The sequence below is a fragment of the Oncorhynchus gorbuscha genome, linkage group LG06, assembly GCF_021184085.1.
Source record: "Oncorhynchus gorbuscha isolate QuinsamMale2020 ecotype Even-year linkage group LG06, OgorEven_v1.0, whole genome shotgun sequence".
NCBI classification, from domain to species: domain Eukaryota; kingdom Metazoa; phylum Chordata; class Actinopteri; order Salmoniformes; family Salmonidae; genus Oncorhynchus; species Oncorhynchus gorbuscha.
In genome coordinates, this window is record NC_060178.1 from 42,315,897 (window position 1) to 42,337,984 (window position 22,088).

Consider the following 22,088-nt stretch of genomic DNA (forward strand, 5'->3'; position numbering starts at 1 on the left):
TCAAATCCAGGCTGCATCACATCTGGCCGTGATTTGGAATCCCGTAAAGCATCATTATAAATGAGAAATTGTTCTTAACTGACTTGCCTAGTTAAATAAAGGTTACATTAAAAAAATGTTTTAAATAGTCCCGCTACTTGAAAGCGGCAGATCTACCCTTTCTTGCTTTTCTCTTCCCTCTCAATTTCCCTCCACCTTTCTCCTCCTACCCTTTATCCTCTCTCACCCTTTCCCTCTTGCCCCATCCCCTCTCTCCCTCCATCTCCTCTCTCGCCCCCTCCCACCTGCAGGGCGTGAAGTGGTGCAGTCCCATAACAGGCTGTGAGGAGTTATACTACTCTCCGTGGAGGAGGAGGATGTTCAGGTGGCTGGTCAGCCTGCCCATCTGTATCCTTTGTCTCTGCTTTGTCTTCCTGGCCATGCTCATCTGCTTCGAGCTGCAGGTATGTCAGTACTGCTCCTTCTGGCTGCTGCTGCTCTACCTACATAACTGCCTTCCTAGTGTCTAGGGAGCTTCCCCAAAATTCACAGGTTTTCCAGAAAACCTGGTTGGAGAATTGTGGATTTTGTGCTTATTCCTTCATCATTCCTGGAAAGCTTCCAACTGGGATTTCTGGAAAACCTGGGAATTTTGAGAAAGTTAACGAAATTTAACAACCCTACAAAAGAAAATTTCCTTCAACCGTAGAAAGGATTTGAAGGGAAATATACCTGTGGAATTGATTGTAACTGGTCGCTGCCGTGAAATGTCAACACCCATGCGTTGTGCCAATAGAGTCAGCCCACTTGGTGGGAATTGTAACGTGGCAGCTGTTGTTGTCTCACAGGAGTTTGTGATGGGGATCAAGGAGGTACCTCGCTTGGCCAGGTTCATCCCTAAGATCATGCTGGCCATCACTGTGACCGCCTGTGACGAGGTGTACCGGAAGATAGCCTGCTGGCTCAACGACATGGGTGAGAACACGTTGGCAAATGCACACACACACACACACACATGAACACATATGGCTGTGTTAGGGCTATTTTACCAAGAAGGAGAGTGATGGAGTCCTGCATCAGATGACCTGGCCTCCACAATCCCCCGACCTCAACCAAATTGTGATGGTTTGGGATGAGTCGGACCGCAGAATGAAGGAAAGGCAGCCAAAAAGTGCCCAGCATATGTGGGAATTCCTTAAAGACTGTTGGAAAAGCATAACAGGTGAAGCTGGTTGAGAGAATGCCAAGACTGTGCAAATCTGTCATCAAGGCAAAGGGTGGCTACTTTGAATAATCTGAAATATATCAAATATATTTTTATTTTGACACTTTTTTTGGTTACTACATGATTCAATATGTGTTATTTCATAGTTTTGATGTCTTCACTATTATTCTACAATGTAGAAAATTGTGAAAATAAAGACAAACCCGTGAATGAGTAAGTGTTCTAAAACCTTTGACCGGTAGTGCGTTTTTCAGGACCCTGTCTTTCAAAGATAATTTGTAAAAATAGAAATAACTTCACAGATCCTCATTGTAAAGGGTTTAACACTGTTTCCCATGCTTGTTCAATGAAACATAAACAATTAATGAACGTGCACCTGTGGAATGGTCGTTAAGACACAAACAACTTACAGACGGTAGGCAATTAAGTTCACAGTTATGAAAACTTCGGACACTAGAGGCCTTTCTACTGACTCACCAAAAGAAAGATGCCCAGGGTCCCTGCTCATCTGCGTCAAAGTGCCTTAGGTATGCTCCAAGGAGGCATGAGGACTGCAGATGTGGCCAGGGCAATAAACAGCAATGTCCGTACTGTGAGACGCCTAAGACAGCGCTACAGGGAGACGGGACGGACAGCTGATCATCCTCGCAGTGGCAGACCATGTGTAACAACACCTGCACAGGATTGGTACATCCGAACATCACACCTGCGGGACATGTACAGGGTGGCAACAACAACTGCCCGAGTTACACCAGGAATGCACAATCCCTCCATCAGTGCTCAGACTGTCCGCAATAGGCTGAGAGAGGCTGGACTGAGGGCTTGTAGGCCTGTTGTAAGGCAGGTACTCACCAGACATCACCGGCAACAACGTCACCTATTGGCACAAACTTTCGCTGCACCAGACTGGAATGGCAAAAAGTGCTCTTTAATGACGATTCGCGGTTTTGTCTCATCAGGGGTAATCGTTTATAGTCGAAGGAATGAGCGTTACACCGAGGTCTGTACTCTGGAGCGGGATAAATTTGGAGGTGGAGGGTCCATCATGGTCTGGGGCGGTGTGTCACAGCATCATCGGACTGAGCTTGTTGTCATTGCAGACAATCTCAACGATGTGCGTTACAGGGAAGACAACCTCCTCCCTCATGTGGTACCCTTCCTGCAAGCTCATCCTGACATGACCCTCCAGCATGACAATGCTACCAGTCATACGGCTCGTTCTGTGCGGGATTTCCTGCAAGACAGAGTTCTGCCAGTACTTAATGCAGCTGGTGGCCACACCAGATACTGACTGTTACTTTTGATTTTTAATCCCCCCCTTTGTTCATGAACACATTATTCCACTTCTGTTAGTAACATGTCTGTGGAACTTGTTCAGTTTGTCTCAGTTGTTGAATCTTATGTTCAAACAAATATTTACACATTTTAAGTTTGCTGAAAATAAACGCAGTTGACAGTGAGAGGATGATTTTTTTTTGCTGAGTTGATATATACACTGCTCAAACAAGTACAGGGAAGACTAAAATAACACATCCTAGATCTGAATAAATGAAATATTCTTATTAAATACTTTTTTCTTTACATAGTTGAATGTGCTGACAACAAAATCACACAAAAATTATCAATGGAAATCAAATTTATCAACCCACGGAGGTCTCGATTTAGAATCGCACTCAAAATGAAAGTGGAAAACCACACTACAGGCTGATCCAACTTTGATGTAATGTCCTGAAAACAAGTCAAAATGAGGCTCAGTAGTGTGTGTGGCCTCCACGTGCCTGTATGACCTCCCTACAACGCCTGGGCATGCTCCTGATGAGGTGGCAGATGGTCTCCTGAGGGATCTCCTCCCAGACCTGGACTAAAGCATCTGCAAACTCCTGGACAGTCTGTGGTGCAACGTGGCGTTGGTGGATGGAGCGAGACATGATGTCCCAGATGTGCTCAATTGGATTCAGGTCTGGGGAACGGGCGGGCCAGTCCATAGCATAAATGCCTTCCTCTTGCAGGAACTGCTGACACACTCCAGCCACATGAGGTCTAGCATTGTCTTGCATTAGGAGGAATCCAGGGCCAACCGCACCAGCATATGGTCTCACAAGGGGTCTGAGGATCTCATCTCGGTACCTAATGGCAGTCAGGCTACCTCTGGCGAACACATGGAGGGCACCCCAAAGAAATGCCACCCCACACCATGACTGACCCACTGCCAAACCGGTCATACTGGAGGATGTTGCAGGCAGCAGAACGTTCTCCACGGCCTCTCCAGACTCTGTCACGTCTGTCACATGTGCTCAGTGTGGGGGTGGCAGGGTAGCCTAGTGGTTAGAGCGTTGGACTAGTAACCGAAAGGTTGCAAGTTCAAATCCCCGAGCTGACAAGGTACAAATCTGTCGTTGTGCCCCTGAACAGGCAGTTAACCCACTGTTCCTAGGCTGTCATTGAACATAAGAATTTGTTCTTAACTGACTTGCCTAGTAAAATAAAGGTAAAATAAATAAAATAAAAAGTGTGAACCTGCTTTCATCTGTGAAGAGCACAGGGCGTCAGTGGTGAATTTGCCAATCTTGGTGTTCTCTGGCAAATGCCAAACGTCCTGCACGGTGTTGGGCTGTAAGCACACCCCCACCTGTGGACGTCGGGCCCTCATACCACCCTCATGGAGTCTGTTTCTGACTGTTTGAGCAGACACATGCACATTTGTGGCCTGCTGGAGGTCATTTTGCAGGGCTCTGGCAGTGCTCCTCCTGCTCCTCCTTGCACAAAGGCGGAGGTAGCGGTACTGCTGCTGGGTTGTTGCCCTCCTACGGCCTCCTCCATGTCTCCTGATGTACTGGCCTGTCTCCTGGTAGCGCCTCCATGCTCTGGACACTACGCTGACAGACACAGCAAACCTTCTTGCCCCAGCTCGCATTGATTTGTCATCCTGGATGAGCTGCACTACCTGAGCCACTTGTGTGGGTTGTAGACTCCGTCTCATGCTACCACTAGAGTGAAAGCACCGCCAGCATTCAAAAGTGACCAAAACGTCAGCCAGGAAGCATAGGAACTGAGAAGTGGTCTGTGGTCACCACCTGCAGAACCACTCCTTTATTAGGGGTGTCTTGCTAATTGCCTATAATTTCCACCTGTTGTCTATTCCATTTGCACAACAGCATGTGAAATGTATTGTCAATCAGTGTTGCTTCCAAAGTGGACAGTTTGATTTCAAAAAAGTGTGATTGACTTGGAGTTACATTGTGTTGTTTAAGTGTTCCCTTTATTTTTTTGAGCAGTGTATTTTCTTTTTATTCAGGTGATGATGATTATTTCTGTGAATGCTGACATTATATTTCTTCCCCCACAGAAAACTACAGACTCCAGAGTGCCTATGAGAAAAATCTCATCATCAAAATGGTTCTTGTGAGTGGTGTCATCTTCTTCCTTATTACATGGAAATTGGACTCACTTTTCACATGACAAATGATTGAAATACAGAATCCACACTTATACTTTCTCTCTAAAGTTTTTCAACTTGCATGTTTTGTTTCTTTATTTGCAGTTTCAGTTTGTAAATTCTTATCTCAGTCTTTTCTACATTGGATTCTACCTCAGAGACATGGAGCGTCTGAAAGAGGTAAAAGCCACTGAAATCCCACCATGTTTCCTCTCCTTCCAAAAGTTACCCAAACCATTTTCACCTCCTTGGTCTTCCTTCCTTAATCCTTCTACCTTCTTCACATGTTGCTCTCTCTCCATTCTGCCTATTTTTCCATCTGTTTCTGTGTTGTGTGGGTCTTTGGTGCTGGTCTTGTGGTGTGGTCCTCGATGTTACTGGTGTTCTCACTGGGCAAGAGTCTTCTCAGGCAGCTGAAGGACAATGTGCTTCCATATCTCTTTTCCAAGATCCAGCTGATGGTCTTTCCCATCTGGGTCATCAGGGCCTCTTTTAGGTCCAAAGTACGACTTCGCCCACCACCGTGGGGTCAGGGGTTAGTCATCTCAACATTACCTGCCCAGCACCCCACATTTTTTTATGGGCCTAATCATAGAATTACATATAGAATCCCTATTTACTTCAAAATGATCTCTGTGGGCCTAGTTGTAAAGATTTTGTCTTAACTTTTTTTAAATGTATTTATTGTGGCATAAATGCAACCCATTATGATGTTTTCATATGATTGTCAATCACTCACTTCAAAGGGCTCCTTTACTGGGCTACCCGCGCATGTTCATCCACTCGCAACATATTTCCAGCCTCCAAACAGTGATGAATGGAAAGAGACACCTGTTACACAAAACACCAAAAGAGTGTAATGCCGATTGACATTAGGCCAGATTATATGTGGCCACTACTGTGATCGGCTCGTGTTTTGCCAGGACGCCGTACCGAAGCGCTTTACTTTCACCCGCGCTTATTTGTTTAGAGTTGTAGTCTGTGCGTTTGTTGTGCTTGTCGTTTGTAGCATCTTTATGCATCATTGGCATTGCATAGAAAGCGTTTTATATGTTTAGGTGAATCTCTCGTGGAAAGATTATGCGTGTAAATCGAGAGAATCTGTCGGGACTGAATGGGATGCGTAGAATGTATGCACACATGCACTGTAAGTCGCTTTGGATAAAAGCGTCTGCTAAATGGCATATTATTATTTACTATTATATAAGAGTAGCAGTAGTCCCAGTGTTTTGGATTTTTCGATAAATCACGATTTCGAAGTTGTTAGTATCTTTCGAAGCGAGAGGGTGGAGCTCATCGTTCTAGCATTTCTTCATCTCTTAACACGTATGGACCCAGAACTTAATGCTATGTTGATTTACAAAACACATACTGTAACACACAACCAATGCCTCCCACAGTTGTTTTTTTGTTCTACCTGTTTTGTTGTTAATTGTGTATATGAATTACATTTTGAAGCATTTGACATGTCTGTTAAGCAGTGTTATGTTATGGGTTTTATAGCGTCTGACTACCTGTGGATTTGGACATTTGACCTATAAGGTTTGTGTCGTGAAAGTCATGTGCCTGGCACATCACTCTGTACTCTTTTCCGTCTGTCTTTCTTTCAGTCTCTCTGTTATTACTGTCTTTTGGGTGTTTCCAGTATATTCCCAGTGTTTTATTTCTGTAAGCCAAATATGTCTGGGATATGTTTTCAAACTGCACTTTCTGTTCGTGTTAAGGAACATTAATAAGCACTGAATGGGCCTTTGTGTAAACTGATGGACTGACTATGGGCAGTCTGTAAATGTGCTATCTGTGGTTTGTGCGTTGACTTGGTCATGGTTTGCAGTGAAAGGACACTTTGTCTGTGTCTGTGTCCTGGGTATTACCTCTGGGCCTGAGCACAATGCCCTGTAGTTATTCCTGCAGTAGTAGTTTTACATGTCATGGTTTTGATGTCGCACATTTGACTAGGCTGCATACAGAGTAGTGTGTATCTACTGTATTTGAATGGGCGTGAACTGATTGCGGTTTATATAGAGGATTGTTTTCAGTCCATCATATATAGTACCGAGTGAATGTTATACACTGAGTATGCCAAACATTAGGAACACCTTCCTAATATTGAGTTTTGCCCTCGGGACCGTCTCAATTCGTCATGGCATGGACTCCACAAGGTGTTGAAAGCGTTCCACAGGGATGCTGGCCCTTGTTTTAACTCCCATGCTTCCCACAGTTGTTTCAAGTTGGTTGGATGTCATTTGGGCGGTGGACCATTCTTGATACACACAGGAAACTGTTGAGCATGAAAAACCCAGCAGCGGTGCAGTTCTTGACACAAACCGGTGCGCTTCACACCTACTACCATATCCCATTGAAAGGCACTTAAATATTTTGCCCATTCCCCCCCTCTGAATGGCACACACACAATCCATGTCTAAATTGTTTCCTCCCCTTCATCTACACTTATTGAAGTGGATTTACAAGTGACATCAATAAGAGATCACAGCTTTCACCTGGATTCACCTGGTCAGTCTATGTCATGGACTGGTGTTCTTAATGTTTTGTATACGCAGTGTATTTCTGCAAAGGAATTCTATTTTTTACCATTTTATTTGTTTAGTGTGGTGCCTACTTATGGGAAACTCCACCCATGGTATTCAAACCCAGTGACCGATCATGACAACTCTGACCTTTAAGCCTTGATCCTGTCAGATGCTGGCCACCCTTTTGATCACCCGGCAGTTTGTCCAGAACGTGAAAGAGGTGCTGCAGCCTTACCTGTACGAGCGCCATAAGCTGGGCGAGCTCACCCTGCACGGCGTCTGGGACCTGCTCCTCTCAGCCCTGCTCAAGTACTGCCGGCTGGCCGCAGGAAAGGCCCAGGCTTCACCCACCGACCAGGCCGTACCGAGCCACGGCCTGAGGGGAACCAGGTCCGGGGTGGGACAGCCTGGCCACAGGTAATGCTGACACAACGGCTTATATTAATTCATGAACAAGTTAAATTAGAGCTTTTTTTAGGACATGTTTCTTTGACTATAGACAAGCCTATGTTTTGAATTGTTTGAGGATGTGTGACCTATTGACATTTACATACTTTAGTCTAATCAACACTATTGTAAGTGGAAGCCTAACCTTTCTGCTGTTCTATAGGGAGAAGTGTCTGAACGGGGGATGTGGGGTGCCTGACGAGGAGGAGAGGGAGGAGGGAGACAGCGGGAGGTTCAGTGAGGGAGAGAACGAGGAGTTGATAGACTGTGGCCTGAAGCTGAGGAAGGTTAGCTTCATAGAGAAGGTGGACAGGAAGTCGTCTGGAGGGGGCTGCGTTCCTACAATAGAGGATAGTTTCCTGGAGGATGGCAGCCCCACCATGGTGGAGAAGGGGATGGACCCGGCCTCGGTGTTTGAGACGTATGATGATGCCGATGACAATGAGATGAAGGACACGGGTGGTTTGGCCAATGAAAGTGTGGCAGCTGCCCCACTGCCTTCTGGGCCGGAGAGCACGGTGAGGGTGCGTCATCACAGAAGGCAGAGGAGTTTGGAGAGACTAGACTCTGAGACCAAGAGGGAGTCGTGGATCGACCCCCCAGAGGAGCAAGAGAGTACGATTCTGGCACAGGCTGAGATTGAGAGCTGCATGCAGACTTATGAGGTAGGACAACACACACACAAACACACATACATAGATACAGTTGAAGTTGGAAGTTTACATACACCTTAGCCAAATACATTTTAAACTAAGTTCTTCACAATTCCTGACATTTAATCCTAGTAAAAATTCCCTGCTGGTGAATTCGGCCCATGCCTTCTGACAGAGCTGGTGTAACTGTGTCAGGACTGTAGGCCTTCTTGCTTGCACACGCTTTTTCAGTTCTGCCCACAAATGTTCTATAGAATTGAGGTCAGGGGTTTGTGATGGCCACTCCAATACATTGACTTTGTTGTCCTTAAGCCATTTTGCCACAACTTTGGAAGTATGCTTGAGGTCATTGTGCATTTGGAAGACCCATTTGCGACCAAGCTTTAATTTCCTGACTGATGTCTTGAGATGTTGCTTCAATATATCCACAAAATTTCTCCTTCCTCATGATGCCATCTATTTTGTGAAGTGCACCAGTCCCTCCTGCAGCAAAGCACCCCCACACCATGATGCTCTCCATAATAATCTCATCATGTAGGCTATCCTACCCGCACTGTATCTAAGAGCTGTTGGCTAGAGCACAAGTGCCAATACCAGAGTGGGCACATGCTATATGGTGCAACATTTTTATGAGAAAAACATCCGTAGAGTTGAAAATGCAATGGAAACCCATTTGACTTCAAAGGGTATTTTAAGTGCACTACATCATCACGCAAAGCCTTTTTTTTCCATAGAAACACATATTTGATTGAAGCATATCTGGTGGGAAAATGTATATTATTTAATGCAAATTTTAGAATATGCACATTAAAAGCTATCACCAATTGGATGGAAACCTAGCTACTAATGGTGAAAACTTGGAGAAATGTTGGTTAAGTGGGTTAAAATCTTCCTATAAGTCAGAGGGTGCACAGGGAGGCGTGTCAAAATGCTGTATGTCAGCACTTGAGCAAGTCTTTATTCATATAAAAATAAGGTAACTGGCTGATATTTTTTTCATATTTTTTTCATATTTTACCCCTTGTTTTCTCCCCAATTCCATGGTTTCCAATTGGTAGTTAGCCGTGTCTCATCGCTGCAACTCCCGTACGGACTCGGGAGAGGCGGAAGTCGAGAGCAGTGATTTAAGTCCCCCGAAAACAAAACACAACCCAACCAAGCCGCACTGCTTCTTGACACAATGCCAGCTTAACCTGGAAGCCAGCCACACCCTCACACAATGTGTCGGAGGAATCACCGTACACCTGGCGACTGTGTCAGCGTGCCATCCTTGGCCCACCACAGGACTCGCTAGAGCACGATGGGACACGGACATCCCTGTCGGCCAAACCCTCCCCTAACCTGGATTGACGCTGGGCCAAACGTGCACCGCCCCATGGGTCTCACGGTTGCGGCCGGCTGCGACAGAGCCTGGACTCGAACCAGGATCTCTGGTGGCACAGCGAGCACTGCGATGCAGTGCCTTAAATAACTGCGCTACTTGGGAGTCCCCTAATATAACTGGCTTTTAAAATGCAATATATTGGTGCACAATTTCATATTAAAATATCAAAGGCACTCTTTTCGTGGAACAACCCTACAGTGCAGATACAGTATGTATTACCACCAATAAATGTAATTGCATGGTGTCTGTGTCTTGCACCGAGAATCAGTAAGATATTACTTTAGGTCTTTTGACGTCACTGTGCGAGGCAAAGTTAGCCATGACTAGCTAACTTCCCATACACGTACAACTACATTTACACAACTTTTGTTCTGGCCCTTACTGAAACATTAAAGATATTACATTACATTACATTACATTTAAGTCATTTAGCAGACGCTCTTATCCAGAGCGACTTACAAATTGGTGCATTCACCTTATGACATCCAGTGGGACAGTCACTTAACAATAGTGCATCTAAAACTTAGGGGGGTGGGGTGAGAGGGATTACTTAACCTATCCTAGGTATTCCTTAAAGAGGTGGGGTTTCAGGTGTCTCCGGAAGGTGGTGATTGACTCCGCTGTCCTGGCGTCGTGAGGGAGTTTGTTCCACCATTGGGGGCCAGGGCAGCGAACAGTTTTGACTGGGCTGAGCGGGAGCTGTACTTCCTCAGTGGTAGGGAGCGAGCAGGCCAGAGGTGGATGAACGCAGTGCCCTTGTTTGGGTGTAGGGCCTGATCAGAGCCTGGAGGTACTGAGGTGCCGTTCCCCTCACAGCTCCGTAGGCAAGCACCATGGTCTTGTAGCGGATGCGAGCTTCAACTGGAAGCCAGTGGAGAGAACGGAGGAGCGGGGTGACGTGAGAGAACTTGGGAAGGTTGAACACCAGACGGGCTGCGGCGTTCTGGATGAGTTGAAGGGTTTAATGGCACAGGCAGGGAGCCCAGCCAACAGCGAGTTGCAGTAATCCAGACGGGAGATGACAAGTGCCTGGATTAGGACCTGCGCCGCTTCCTGTGTGAGGCAGGGTCGTACTCTGCGGATGTTGTAGAGCATGAACCTACAGGAACGGGCCACCGCCTTGATGTTAGTTGAGAACGACAGGGTGTTGTCCAGGATCACGCCAAGGTTCTTGGCGCTCTGGGGAGGAGGACACAATGGAGTTGTCGACCGTGATGGCGAGATCATGGAACGGGCAGTCCTTCCCGGGAGGAAGAGCAGCTCCGTCTTGCCGAGGTTCAGCTTGAGGTGGTGATCCGTCATCCACACTGATATGTCTGCCAGACATGCAGAGATGCGATTCGCCACCTGGTCATCAGAAGGGGGAAAGGAGAAGATTAATTGTGTGTCGTCTGCATAGCAATGATAAGAGAGACCATGTGAGGTTATGACAGAGCCAAGTGACTTGGTGTATAGCGAGAATAGGAGAGGGCCAAGAACAGAGCCCTGGGGGACACCAGTGGTGAGCGCGTGGTGAGGAGACAGATTCTCGCCACGCCACCTGGTAGGAGCGACCTGTCAGGTAGGACGCAATCCAAGCGTGGGCCGCGCCGGAGATGCCCAACTCGGAGAGGGTGGAGAGGGAGGATCTGATGGTTCACAGTATCGAAGGCAGCCGATAGATCTAGAAGGATGAGAGCAGAGGAGAGAGAGTTAGCTTTAGCAGTGCGGAGCGCCTCCGTGATACAGAGGAGAGCAGTCTCAGTTGAATGACTAGTCTTGAAACCTGACTGATTTGGATCAAGAAGGTCATTCAGAGAGAGATAGCGGGAGAGCTGGCCAAGGACGGCACGTTCAAGAGTTTTGGAGAGAAAAGAAAGAAGGGATACTGGTCTGTAATTGTTGACATCGGAGGGATCGAGTGTAGGTTTTTTCAGAAGGGGTGCAACTCTCGCTCTCTTGAAGACGGAAGGGACGTAGCCAACGGTCAGGGATGAGTTGATGAGCGAGGTGAGGTAAGGGAGAAGGTCTCCGGAAATGGTCTGGAGAAGAGAGGAGGGGATAGGGTCAAGCGGGCAGGTTGTTGGGCGGCCGGCCGTCACAAGACGCGAGATTTCATCTGGAGAGAGAGGGAGAAAGAGGTCAGAGCACAGGGTAGGGCAGTGTGAGCAGAACCAGCGGTGTCGTTTGACTTAGCAAACGAGGATCGGATGTCGTCGACCTTCTTTTCAAAATGGTTGACGAAGTCATCTGCAGAGAGGGAGGAGGGGGGAGGGGGCGGAGGATTCAGGAGGGAGGAGAAGGTGGCAAAGAGCTTCCTAGGGTTAGAGGCAGATGCTTGGAATTTAGCGTGGTAGAAAGTGGCTTTAGCAGCAGAGACAGAGGAGGAAAATGTAGAGAGGAGGGAGTGAAAGGATGCCAGGTCCGCAGGGAGGCGAGTTTTCCTCCATTTCCGCTCGGCTGCCCGGAGCCCTGTTCTGTGAGCTCGCAATGAGTCATCGAGCCACGGAGCGGGAGGGGAGGACCGAGCCGGCCTGGAGGATAGGGGACATAGAGAGTCAAGGGATGCAGAGAGGGAGGAGAGGAGGGTTGAGGAGGCAGAATCAGGAGATAGGTGGGAGAAGGTTTGAGCGGAGGGAAGAGATGATAGGATGGAAGAGGAGAGAGTAGCGGGGGAGAGAGAGCGAAGGTTGGGACGGCGCGATACCATCCGAGTAGGGGCAGTGTGGGAGGTGTTGGATGAGAGCGAGAGGGAAAAGGATACAAGGCAGTGGTCGGAGACTTGGAGGGGAGTTGCAGTGAGGTTAGTGGAAGAACAGCATCTAGTAAAGATGAGGTCGAGCGTATTGCCTGCCTTGTGAGTAGGGGGGAAGGTGAGAGGGTGAGGTCAAAAGAGGAGAGGAGTGGAAAGAAGGAGGCAGAGAGGAAAGAGTCAAAGGTAGACGTGGGGAGGTTAAAGTCGCCCAGAACTGTGAGAGGTGAGCCGTCCTCAGGAAAGGAGCTTATCAAGGCATCAAGCTCATTGATGAACTCTCCGAGGGAACCTGGAGGGCGATAAATGATAAGGATGTTAAGCTTGAAAGGGCTAGTAACTGTGACAGCATGGAATTCAAAGGAGGCGATAGACAGATGGGTAAGGGGAGAAAGAGAGAATGACCACTTGGGAGAGATGAGGATCCCGGTGCCACCACCCCGCTGACCAGATGCTCTCGGGGTGTGCGAGAACACGTGGGCGGACGAAGAGAGAGCAGTAGGAGTAGCAGTGTTGTCTGTGGTGATCCATGTTTCCGTCAGTGCCAAGAAGTCGAGGACTGGAGGGAGGCATAGGCTGAGATGAACTCTGCCTTGTTGACCGCAGATTGGCAGTTCCAGAGGCTACCGGAGACCTGGAACTCCACGTGGGTCGTGCGCGCTGGGACCACCAGAGTAGGGTGGCCAGGTGAGGAGCGTTTGTATGGTCTGTGCAGAGAGGAGAGAACAGGGATAAACAGACACATAGTTGACAGGCTACAGAAGAGGCTACGCTAATGCAAAGGAGATTGGAATGACAAGTGGACTACACGTCTCGAATGTTCAGAAAGTTAAGCTACGTAGCAAGAATCTTATTGACTAAAATGATTAAAATGATACAGTACTGCTGAAGTAGGCCAGCTGGCAGTGGGTGCGTTGTTGACACTACACTAATCAAGTCATTCCGTTGAGTGTAATAGTTTCTGCAGTGTTGCTATTCGGGGGCTAGCAGGCTAGCTAGCAGTGTTGTTTACGTTACGTTGCGTTAAAAGAACGACAATAGATGGCTAGCGAACCTAGAAAATCGCTCTAGACTACACAATTATCTTTGATACAAAGACGGCTATGTAGCTAGCTAAGTAGCTAGCTACGATCAAACAAATCAAACCGTTGTACTGTAATGAAATGAAGTGAAAATGTGATACAACCTGTGAATGCGACCGGGTAGTTGAGTTCTATACAGAAGACGTTGGCTAGCGTTGGCTAGCTGTTGGCTAGCTAGCAGAGTCACCTACGTTAAGGACGACAAATAGCTGGCTAGCTAACCTCGGTAAATTAAGATAATCACTCTAAGACTACACACTCTAAACCTAAACAACACAATTATCTTGGATACGATGATACGATGATACGAAGACAGCAAAGACAGCTATGTAGGTAGCTAACACTAAACTAATCAAGTCGTTCAGTTGAGTGTAAAAGTTTCTCAGTGCAGCTAATCAGTGGACGTTAGCTAGCTGGCTAGTGAAGACTACGTTAGGACACGATAATTACGCAATTATCTTTGATACAAAGACGGCTATGTAGCTAGCTGAGAAGAAATTGCTAAGATAAGACAAATCAAACCGTTGTGATATAATGAAATATAATGAAAAAGTTATACTACCCGTTGGAGCGACGTGCAGATGCGACCACTCGCTCCAACCGGAACCGGAACAGCTATTAAACACTGTGATAATCATCTATCCATGTCACAGTGCTGACAGTGTCTGTTGTGTATTTTGTCCCTTCCAGGACACCTTCCAGGACTACCAGGAGATGTTTGTCCAGTTTGGCTATGTGGTTCTCTTCTCCTCAGCCTTCCCCTTGGCGGCCATGTGTGCTCTCATTAACAACATCATAGAGATCCGCAGCGACGCCTTAAAGCTCTGTACCGGCCTGCAGAGGCCCTTTGGTCAGAGGGTGGAGAGCATCGGACAGTGGCAGGTAGAACAGTCTGTTCAAGCTCAGTACTTAATATAATGTCAAATTGAAAGAACTTACAAAAAAAAGTAGAAATGATACTTAGGGACAGTGGCAGGTAGGACTGAAGTACAGGTAGGACTGAGGGACACTGGCAGGTAGGACTGAGGGACACTGGCAGGTAGGACTGAGGGACACTGGCAGGTAGGACTGAGGGACACTGGCAGGTAGGACTGAGGGACACTGGCAGGTAGGACTGAGGGACACTGGCAGGTAGGACTGAGGGACACTGGCAGGTAGGACTGAGGGACACTGGCAGGTAGGACTGAGGGACACTGGCAGGTAGGACTGAGGGACACTGGCAGGTAGGACTGAGGGACACTGGCAGGTAGGACTGAGGGACACTGGCAGGTAGGACTGAGGGACACTGGCAGGTAGGACTGAGGGACACTGGCAGGTAGGACTGAGGGACACTGGCAGGTAGGACTGAGGACACTGGCAGGTAGGACTGAGGGACACTGGCAGGTAGGACTGAGGGACACTGGCAGGACTGAGGGACACTGGCAGGACTGAGGGACAGGTAGGACTGAGGGTCAGTGGCAGGTAGAACTGAGGGACAATGACATATATGACTGAGGGACAGTGACATATATGACTGAGGGACAGGTAGGACTGAGGGACAGGTAGGACTGAGGGACAGGTAGGACTGAGGGTCAGTGGCAGGTAGGACTGAGGGTCAGTGGCAGGTAGGACTGAGGGTCAGTGGCAGGTAGGACTGAGGGACGGGATGGTAGGACTGAGGGACAGGTAGGACTGAGGGTCAGTGGCAGGTAGGACTGAGGGACAGGATGGTAGAACTGAGGGACAGGATGGTAGAACTGAGGGACAATGACAAGTAGGACTAAGGGACAGTGACATGTAGGACTAAGGGACAGTGACATGTAGGACTAAGGGACAGTGACATGTAGGACTAAGGGACAGTGACATGTAGGACTAAGGGACAGTGACATGTAGGACTAAGGGACAGTGACATGTAGGACTAAGGGACAGTGACATGTAGGACTAAGGGACAGTGACATGTAGGACTAAGGGACAGTGACATGTAGGACTGAGGGACATGTAGGACTGAGGGACATGTAGGACTGAGGGACGGGTAGGACTGAGGGACGGGTAGGACTGAGGGACGGGTAGGACTGAGGGACGGGTAGGACTGAGGGACGGGTAGGACTGAGGGACGGGTAGGACTGAGGGACGGGTAGGACTGAGGGACGGGTAGGACTGAGGGACGGGTAGGACTGAGGGACGGGTAGGACTGAGGGACGGGTAGGACTGAGGGACAGGTAGGACTGAGGGACAGGTAGGACTGAGGGACAGGTAGGACTGAGGGACAGGTAGGACTGAGGGACAGGTAGGACTGAGGGACGGGTAGGACTGAGGGACGGGTAGGACTGAGGGACGGGTAGGACTGAGGGACGGGTAGGACTGAGGGACGGGTAGGACTGAGGGACGGGTAGGGTAGGACTGAGGGACGGGTAGGGTAGGACTGAGGGACGGGTAGGGTAGGACTGAGGGACGGGTAGGGTAGGACTGAGGGACAGGCCGGGTAGGACTGAGGGACAGGCCGGGTAGGACTGAGGGACAGGCCGGGTAGGACTGAGTGACGGGTAGAACTGAGGGACACTGGCAAGTAGAACTGAGGAACAGGTAGGACTGAGTGACGGGTAGAACTGAGGGACACTGGCAAGTAGAACTGAGGAACAGGTAGGACTGAGGGTCAGTGGCAGGTAGAACTGAGGGACAGTGACATATATGACTGAGGGACAGTGGCAGGGAGGACTGAGGGACAGGTAGGACTGAGGGACGGACAGTGGAACGTAGGACTGCGCGACAGGTAGTACTGAGGGACGGACAGTGGAACGTAGGACTGCGCGACAGGTAGTACTGAGGGACGGACAGTGGAACGTAGGACTGCGCGACAGGTAGTACTGAGCGACGGCACATGTAGGACTGAGGGACAATGACAAGGACAGGTTGGACTAAGGGACAGTGACAGGTAGGAATAAAAGACAGTGCTAATACCGGCAGAGGGAACGGGGGACTGGTTATGGAAAGCCACAGTGTTCACAGGCTTTTACTGCAGCCCAGCACTAATATTTCATAAACAGAGCGCTGTCCTTTAGTATAAACCTAATCATGAATTTACCCTGTGTTAGCTTTGAAAGCATGTATTATATTGCATGTAAATACAGTAAGCCTGTCTGTTGTGTGTGTGTGTGTCTCTCTCGCTCTCTCCGCAGACAGCAATGGAAGCCATGGGTCTAATCGCCATCATAGTCAACTGTTACCTGATTGGTCAGTGTGGTCAGCTGCAGCGACTCTTCCCCTGGCTCAGCCCTGAGATGGCCATCATCTCCATTGTCATCCTCGAAGTACAGACTCTACTACAGTAACACACCTGACATCAGCTAATGCCTAGGCTTTAGCTCAGTTGGCTGATTGGGTTTTTGAGTCTCACTCTGTTTCAGTGTTGGCAGGGTTTAAATATGGATTTTGTAGGAGGTAGACTAACACTCAGCACTGATCCAGAGTCAGATTTGATTGAAGTCTTCTAATAGTTGAGGGGAGGATATATGGCTGGTCAACTGATCAGCAGCTCAACCTCTCAATTTGACAGCGGCCCAGCAGGCCTTATAGACGTGTCTCTTTAAAAGTCACCTCGGTGAGCTGTAGTCATAGTAGCGTCTTCCAAGACACATTTCAAATGTTTATTATGACCTGCAGCTGCACCAATGCGTTTTGGCATCAAGCCGTCCTCGGTGTGCAGTATACTAGCAGGCTTTCAGATGAGATTAAAATGAAGTCAAAATAATAAATATGACAAATATTTCGGAGACTGCTGGGCATGTCATTTGCAATTTCATATTAACTTCCTCATTTTATTGAAATCTTTCGTAAGTAAAGGTGTCAAAGTTGTTTTACATCCCAGAGAAGGGATTTTCGTTCGAACGGTATCTACCATGTTGAAGCTAGTCCTGCTCACTAGTCAGCAGCAGGTGTGTCTTAAGCCCCTATGAAAGCTTAGAAACAGGAAATACTATTTTGAAGCTTGCCACAGCTACCTCAATGAAATGTATCCTTCTCTGAGGCAGCTTTCAGCTATTCAACTAAGTGCCCATAGCAGTAAAAATGAGTAAGTGTGAAACGAGGCGGATCATTCCTGGCTACTTCTGTGGTTGTTGACAGGGCAGGTGATGTGATGTGAACCCTACTCTTAGCCAGAGACTGTACGTACCTGTAAGAAAGCTCAAGTGTTACATGATATCTGGACATCTCCACCACTCTGTCACACTCCCGGTGGTGAGGTAAAAAGGGGAGGGAGTGGGGTGGACAGGATAGGACAGTCTCAACATGCTAAATAAACACAACACAGCACTGCAGCCAGTAAACAGCTCTCTGGCTTGGGCCTGCTAACTCAAAAGGCCTGACCAGCCTGTTTTTTAAAATGTTATAACGTTCTCTCTTGCTCGCTCTCTCTCAGCACTTTGCCATCCTGCTGAAGTACATCATTCACGTAGCGATCCCAGATATCCCCAGCTGGGTAGGAGAGAAGATAGCAAAACTGGAGTACCAACGCAGGGAGGCCTTTAAGGTAAATTGTCCATGCCTGAATCATATTGGTGTTGTGAGGAGTTCATTGTATCAATCAATCAATAATCAATCAAATTGATTTAGAAAGCCCTTTTTATATCACCAGTTGTCACAAAGTGACCCAGTAACCCAAAGTGATACAGTAACCCGGCCTAGAGCTCAAAGAGCAGGCAGATGCACATTGGGTAGGAAAACTCCCCAGAAAAGAAACCATCCTCTTCTGGCTGTACCTGGTAGAGGTGAAGAGTGAATAGATAGTTTCTCGGTTCAGAGTGCGCACGGTTTTGTCAGACTGTGACTGTATGAGTTGTGGTAACGGTTGTTTCTCTCCCTACAGAGGCACGAGCGGCAAGCACAGCAACACTATCAACAGCTACAGAGGAGGAAGAGAGAGGAGGAGGAGAGGCAGAGGCAGGCGGAGTATCAGGCTCGCAGGGAAAGGGAGAGAGATGAGGGGAAGGACTCCTCTGGGGGAGACCACCACCACGACAAGAGCCATAGGGGGAAGTCCCGCACTGGGGGGGGTGGAGTGGGGGACAAGCCCAAGAGGCCCAGCTCCCTCTTGGCCGACAACAACGTGATGAAGCTCAAACAAATCATCCCCTTACAGAACAAGTTCTCCTCCGGCAGCGCGCGCCCCCCTCAGTCTCTCACCGCAAACGAACCCAAGCTCCCCGGGTTCCTCAGCTTCAAGTTCCTCAAGTCGCCCGAGAATAAGAAGGAAGCGGCAGCGACTGCTGCTGCAGTGGCGGCAGCCACGGCAACGAATAACGCGATGTCTGCGACCGTCCCAAGTGGTCACCAGGAGTGGTCTCAGTCGCCAAGCAAGTCATTCAACCCGGGGAAACTGTTTAACTTTGGGAAGTCGGAGGGGGGCTCCTGTGTGAATGGGACCCAGTTACCCCGACCAGGAGAGGGGTCCCAGGTGTCTGACAAACAGCTCACCAAGTCTGACCTGAATGGGGTGACGGGCGAGAGCCGTTCACCTGGAGGGGACGCAGGGGAGAACGAACGCCACACAGACTCCCCCGGACCGTAAAGTCTAGTCTCTCTTTGGAAAGAGATAATAAACTGCTGTGAGAACTTAACTTGATATATCTACTACAAGGACAAAATAAGTGGGGTGAAAAGGCCAAGCCTCTCCATGCTGTCTGAGGTTGTGTATGTAGACACTGCCTAGAGGCTGTGAGGGGAATGGGCTGATGGCGATGATGATGAAAACATAACCCGTGCGCGTATAGAGACACACACATACCTCACTTTTGTCTGCAATACATATAGACATGGCATGAGCTGTGTTTCTAAAACTTTTGGGGGGGAAAAGGGAGAGCAGTTTATCTTGATTTATTCTCATCTGAAAATGTAAATAGTCTTGGTGGCCAGCTTGCCACTGAAACATAATAGCCTAGTTTTGGGGGAGAGAAGGAAAAACATTTATCAAAGGCATAATGAGACCTTTCGTAGCATCCACAAAATGGTCGCCTGAGCTCTTACAAATTTTGAACTATGAAGGCCTATCAGCTTTTCTACTTAAACGAAGCTGCTTTGCTAGCCGTGCAATATCAATCAGTGTTTAAAATTTGAGCAGTACTGCAAAACACGTCAAGTTCATTCTCATCCGCCTCATCTCCCATTTAAAGACATACATGAAGTGCTATGAGCTTTATTTACAAAGCAAAAAGAACCACCCGAGCTTAGTATATACCTCCCAAGAAAACAACAGGAATATCTGAAGTGTATGTCTGACAGTGAGAGTGGATGTTGTGAAAGGCCAAGATGAAAGTCGTTTGATAAAAGACAACCAACACATACTGCCTTGTATCAGTATGTGTTCTAGGGAGAGAGGAAAAGAAAGAGAGGGAGAGAATGACAGTTGTTTTGACTGATGCCTGCCCAGGAAACTGAGAGTCCGATGAAGGAAGATGCCACAGGATGTTGACATGAATCTGTGTGTCGACTAGACAGTATACAGTATGTGCTATGGAGAGTTTGGGTTACTGTAGTCTACTGTGTGCCATTCTAATATCTCCCCATTCAAGCCGGTAGAGAGACACATTATAGACAGTATACTAATCCTGGCACTCCATTTCAACACAAAGATCTGACTAGATTAGTGAGATAGAAAGAGAGAACATTTGCACTAAACCCAGAAGTACTGCACTGAGACAGCAGAGCTTGTTCTGCAGGTGGAAGGAAGGACCATACCAGCCTGGCTCATAACACAACCTCACAATATGCAAACACTTGCTTTTTTTATCGCTAGTATTTTATACTGATGCTGTTGTTATTTCATCTGGATGGCTGATGATCCCAATCATTGGAGAGCTGACATATATTTTACTTCCACCTTGTGTCTTTGGGGACATATGTCATTTGGGATGTTGCCAAAGCAGTACCTTTCTGGCATGTGAGAACATAGTTACATTTCTGGAGATCCCAGATTTCTAAATTCCTTTTATAAGAAAAACCAAAGGTTGTATCTTCGTAGTTCTGAATGGCTTCCTCTATTTCCCTGATCTGAAAGAAATGGACAAGCTAAAGCAAATTCCCAGCAGGCAACTAACATGTTGCTTTTACCTGTCCGGTATTTTCAGATAAGTGCCGATGATGGAAAGGAGACGAGGAGCTCGGGCCATGTTAGTAAGACCATCGAGATGCAGCCTGCCTTGGGTCAGTGGCCGTCCATGTCCTTTGACCTCACTAAACACGTTGACCCTTTTATCAGACAGAGCTACTTAGAAGTAGTGAAATGGTTCATGTCAGTATCAATGCAACTATACGTATTTTAACTGTAAGGAAGTACTCTGAAAGAGTTTACCTTTTGATGTTCTATCATTGCACTGCTCAGTTACAAATATTACAAGGGTTACGAGAAGAGAATTGAGGCCGTGTTTAGACTTGACAGTTGACTTGACAGTTCAGTTTAATATCCGATCAGAGTTCTGGATCATGGTATTACGAATGCGTCGTGTCTACACCTATATTTAAATGTGTCTACCGTGTCCGGATTCCCTTATCCCACGCTGCATTCAAATGCCATTATGCATTCTACAAATGGTGGAATAGGCCAAATATGATACCAACACAACAACTGATGGCAGTAGCTAACTAGCCAGCTAAACTCTGTAGCTAGCCAGCAAGCAACGCTAAAGGAATTGCAAACGCGTTAGCTAGCTGGCGAGCATTTACGAGGCCAGCAAACACATTCCTTGCACGCTAGGAATGTATTTCCTCCAACTTTATAATGAAAAGGTCCCTCTCAGTCCCAAAACATATGTTTTCTGGAGACTTGTGGGAGGAGTGCTGTTGATGCCGTGAAGTGGAGGTGTACAGGTGTACTGTACAGCTACCAGTATGTAGAACCCTTCCCTTAAACCTCTTAACTAAATTTTAAAAAACAAATTCAGCCTCACTGACAAGACGTCATGTTCTCTTCCAATGTACCACTGTATAAAAAAAATATTTATTTTCAAGAAAAATATAATGCTGGGAAATGGGATTATTTATTTTATTTTGTCATATTTTTTGTAAGATTTGAAAATAGATAATAAAACAAATGTAAACTGAAATGTTCGTTTCATTCTTCCCTGAAACATGAAAGTATGAAACAAATGTACATTTACATTGTTTCAATTACATAACGGAAACAACTTTAAAAAAATGTGTATTATAATTTTTGGGTACTTTTTACTCATTTTTCTCCACAATTTTTGAGATATCCAATTGGTAGTTACAGTCTTGTCCCATCGCCGAGAGAGAGGCGAAGGTCGAGAGCCATGCATTCTCGAAGCATGACCCGGTCAAGCCGCACTGCTACTTTTGCTCGCTTTTAACCCGGAAGCCAGCCGTACCAATGTGTCAGAGGAAACACCTACAGTTTGCTACCGCGAGTCAGCGTGCATGCGCCCGGCCTGCCACAAGAAGTTGCTAGAGCGCGTGCTATAGAGCGCAAGGACAAGGACATCCCGGCTGGCCAAACCCTCCCCTAACACGGACAACTGTGTGCCAATTGTGCGCCACCTCATAGGTCTCCCGGTCATGGCCAGCTGCGACACAGCCTTTGGATTGAACCCTGGTCTGTAGAGATGCCTCAAGCACTGCAATGTCTTAGTTT

General features: G+C 47.5%; 1 protein-coding gene across 3 annotated transcripts in view; it reads left to right on the plus strand.

Moving 5' to 3' along the window:
* The window catches only part of LOC124037992 (anoctamin-8-like), a 62,644-nt gene extending 41,101 nt beyond the window's left edge, over positions 1-21,543 (plus strand). For all 3 annotated transcript variants that reach the window (XM_046353321.1, XM_046353323.1, XM_046353324.1), the window contains exons 9-18: positions 291-443; positions 828-954; positions 4,551-4,606; positions 4,746-4,820; positions 7,341-7,588; positions 7,782-8,283; positions 14,159-14,350; positions 16,624-16,755; positions 17,865-17,975; positions 18,312-21,543. In XM_046353321.1, coding sequence (XP_046209277.1) covers positions 291-443; positions 828-954; positions 4,551-4,606; positions 4,746-4,820; positions 7,341-7,588; positions 7,782-8,283; positions 14,159-14,350; positions 16,624-16,755; positions 17,865-17,975; positions 18,312-19,013 — 2,298 coding nt within the window. In that variant the 3' untranslated portion in view covers positions 19,014-21,543. The remainder of the gene's footprint in view (positions 1-290; positions 444-827; positions 955-4,550; positions 4,607-4,745; positions 4,821-7,340; positions 7,589-7,781; positions 8,284-14,158; positions 14,351-16,623; positions 16,756-17,864; positions 17,976-18,311) is intronic.
* The last annotated feature ends 545 nt before the right edge of the window (positions 21,544-22,088 follow it).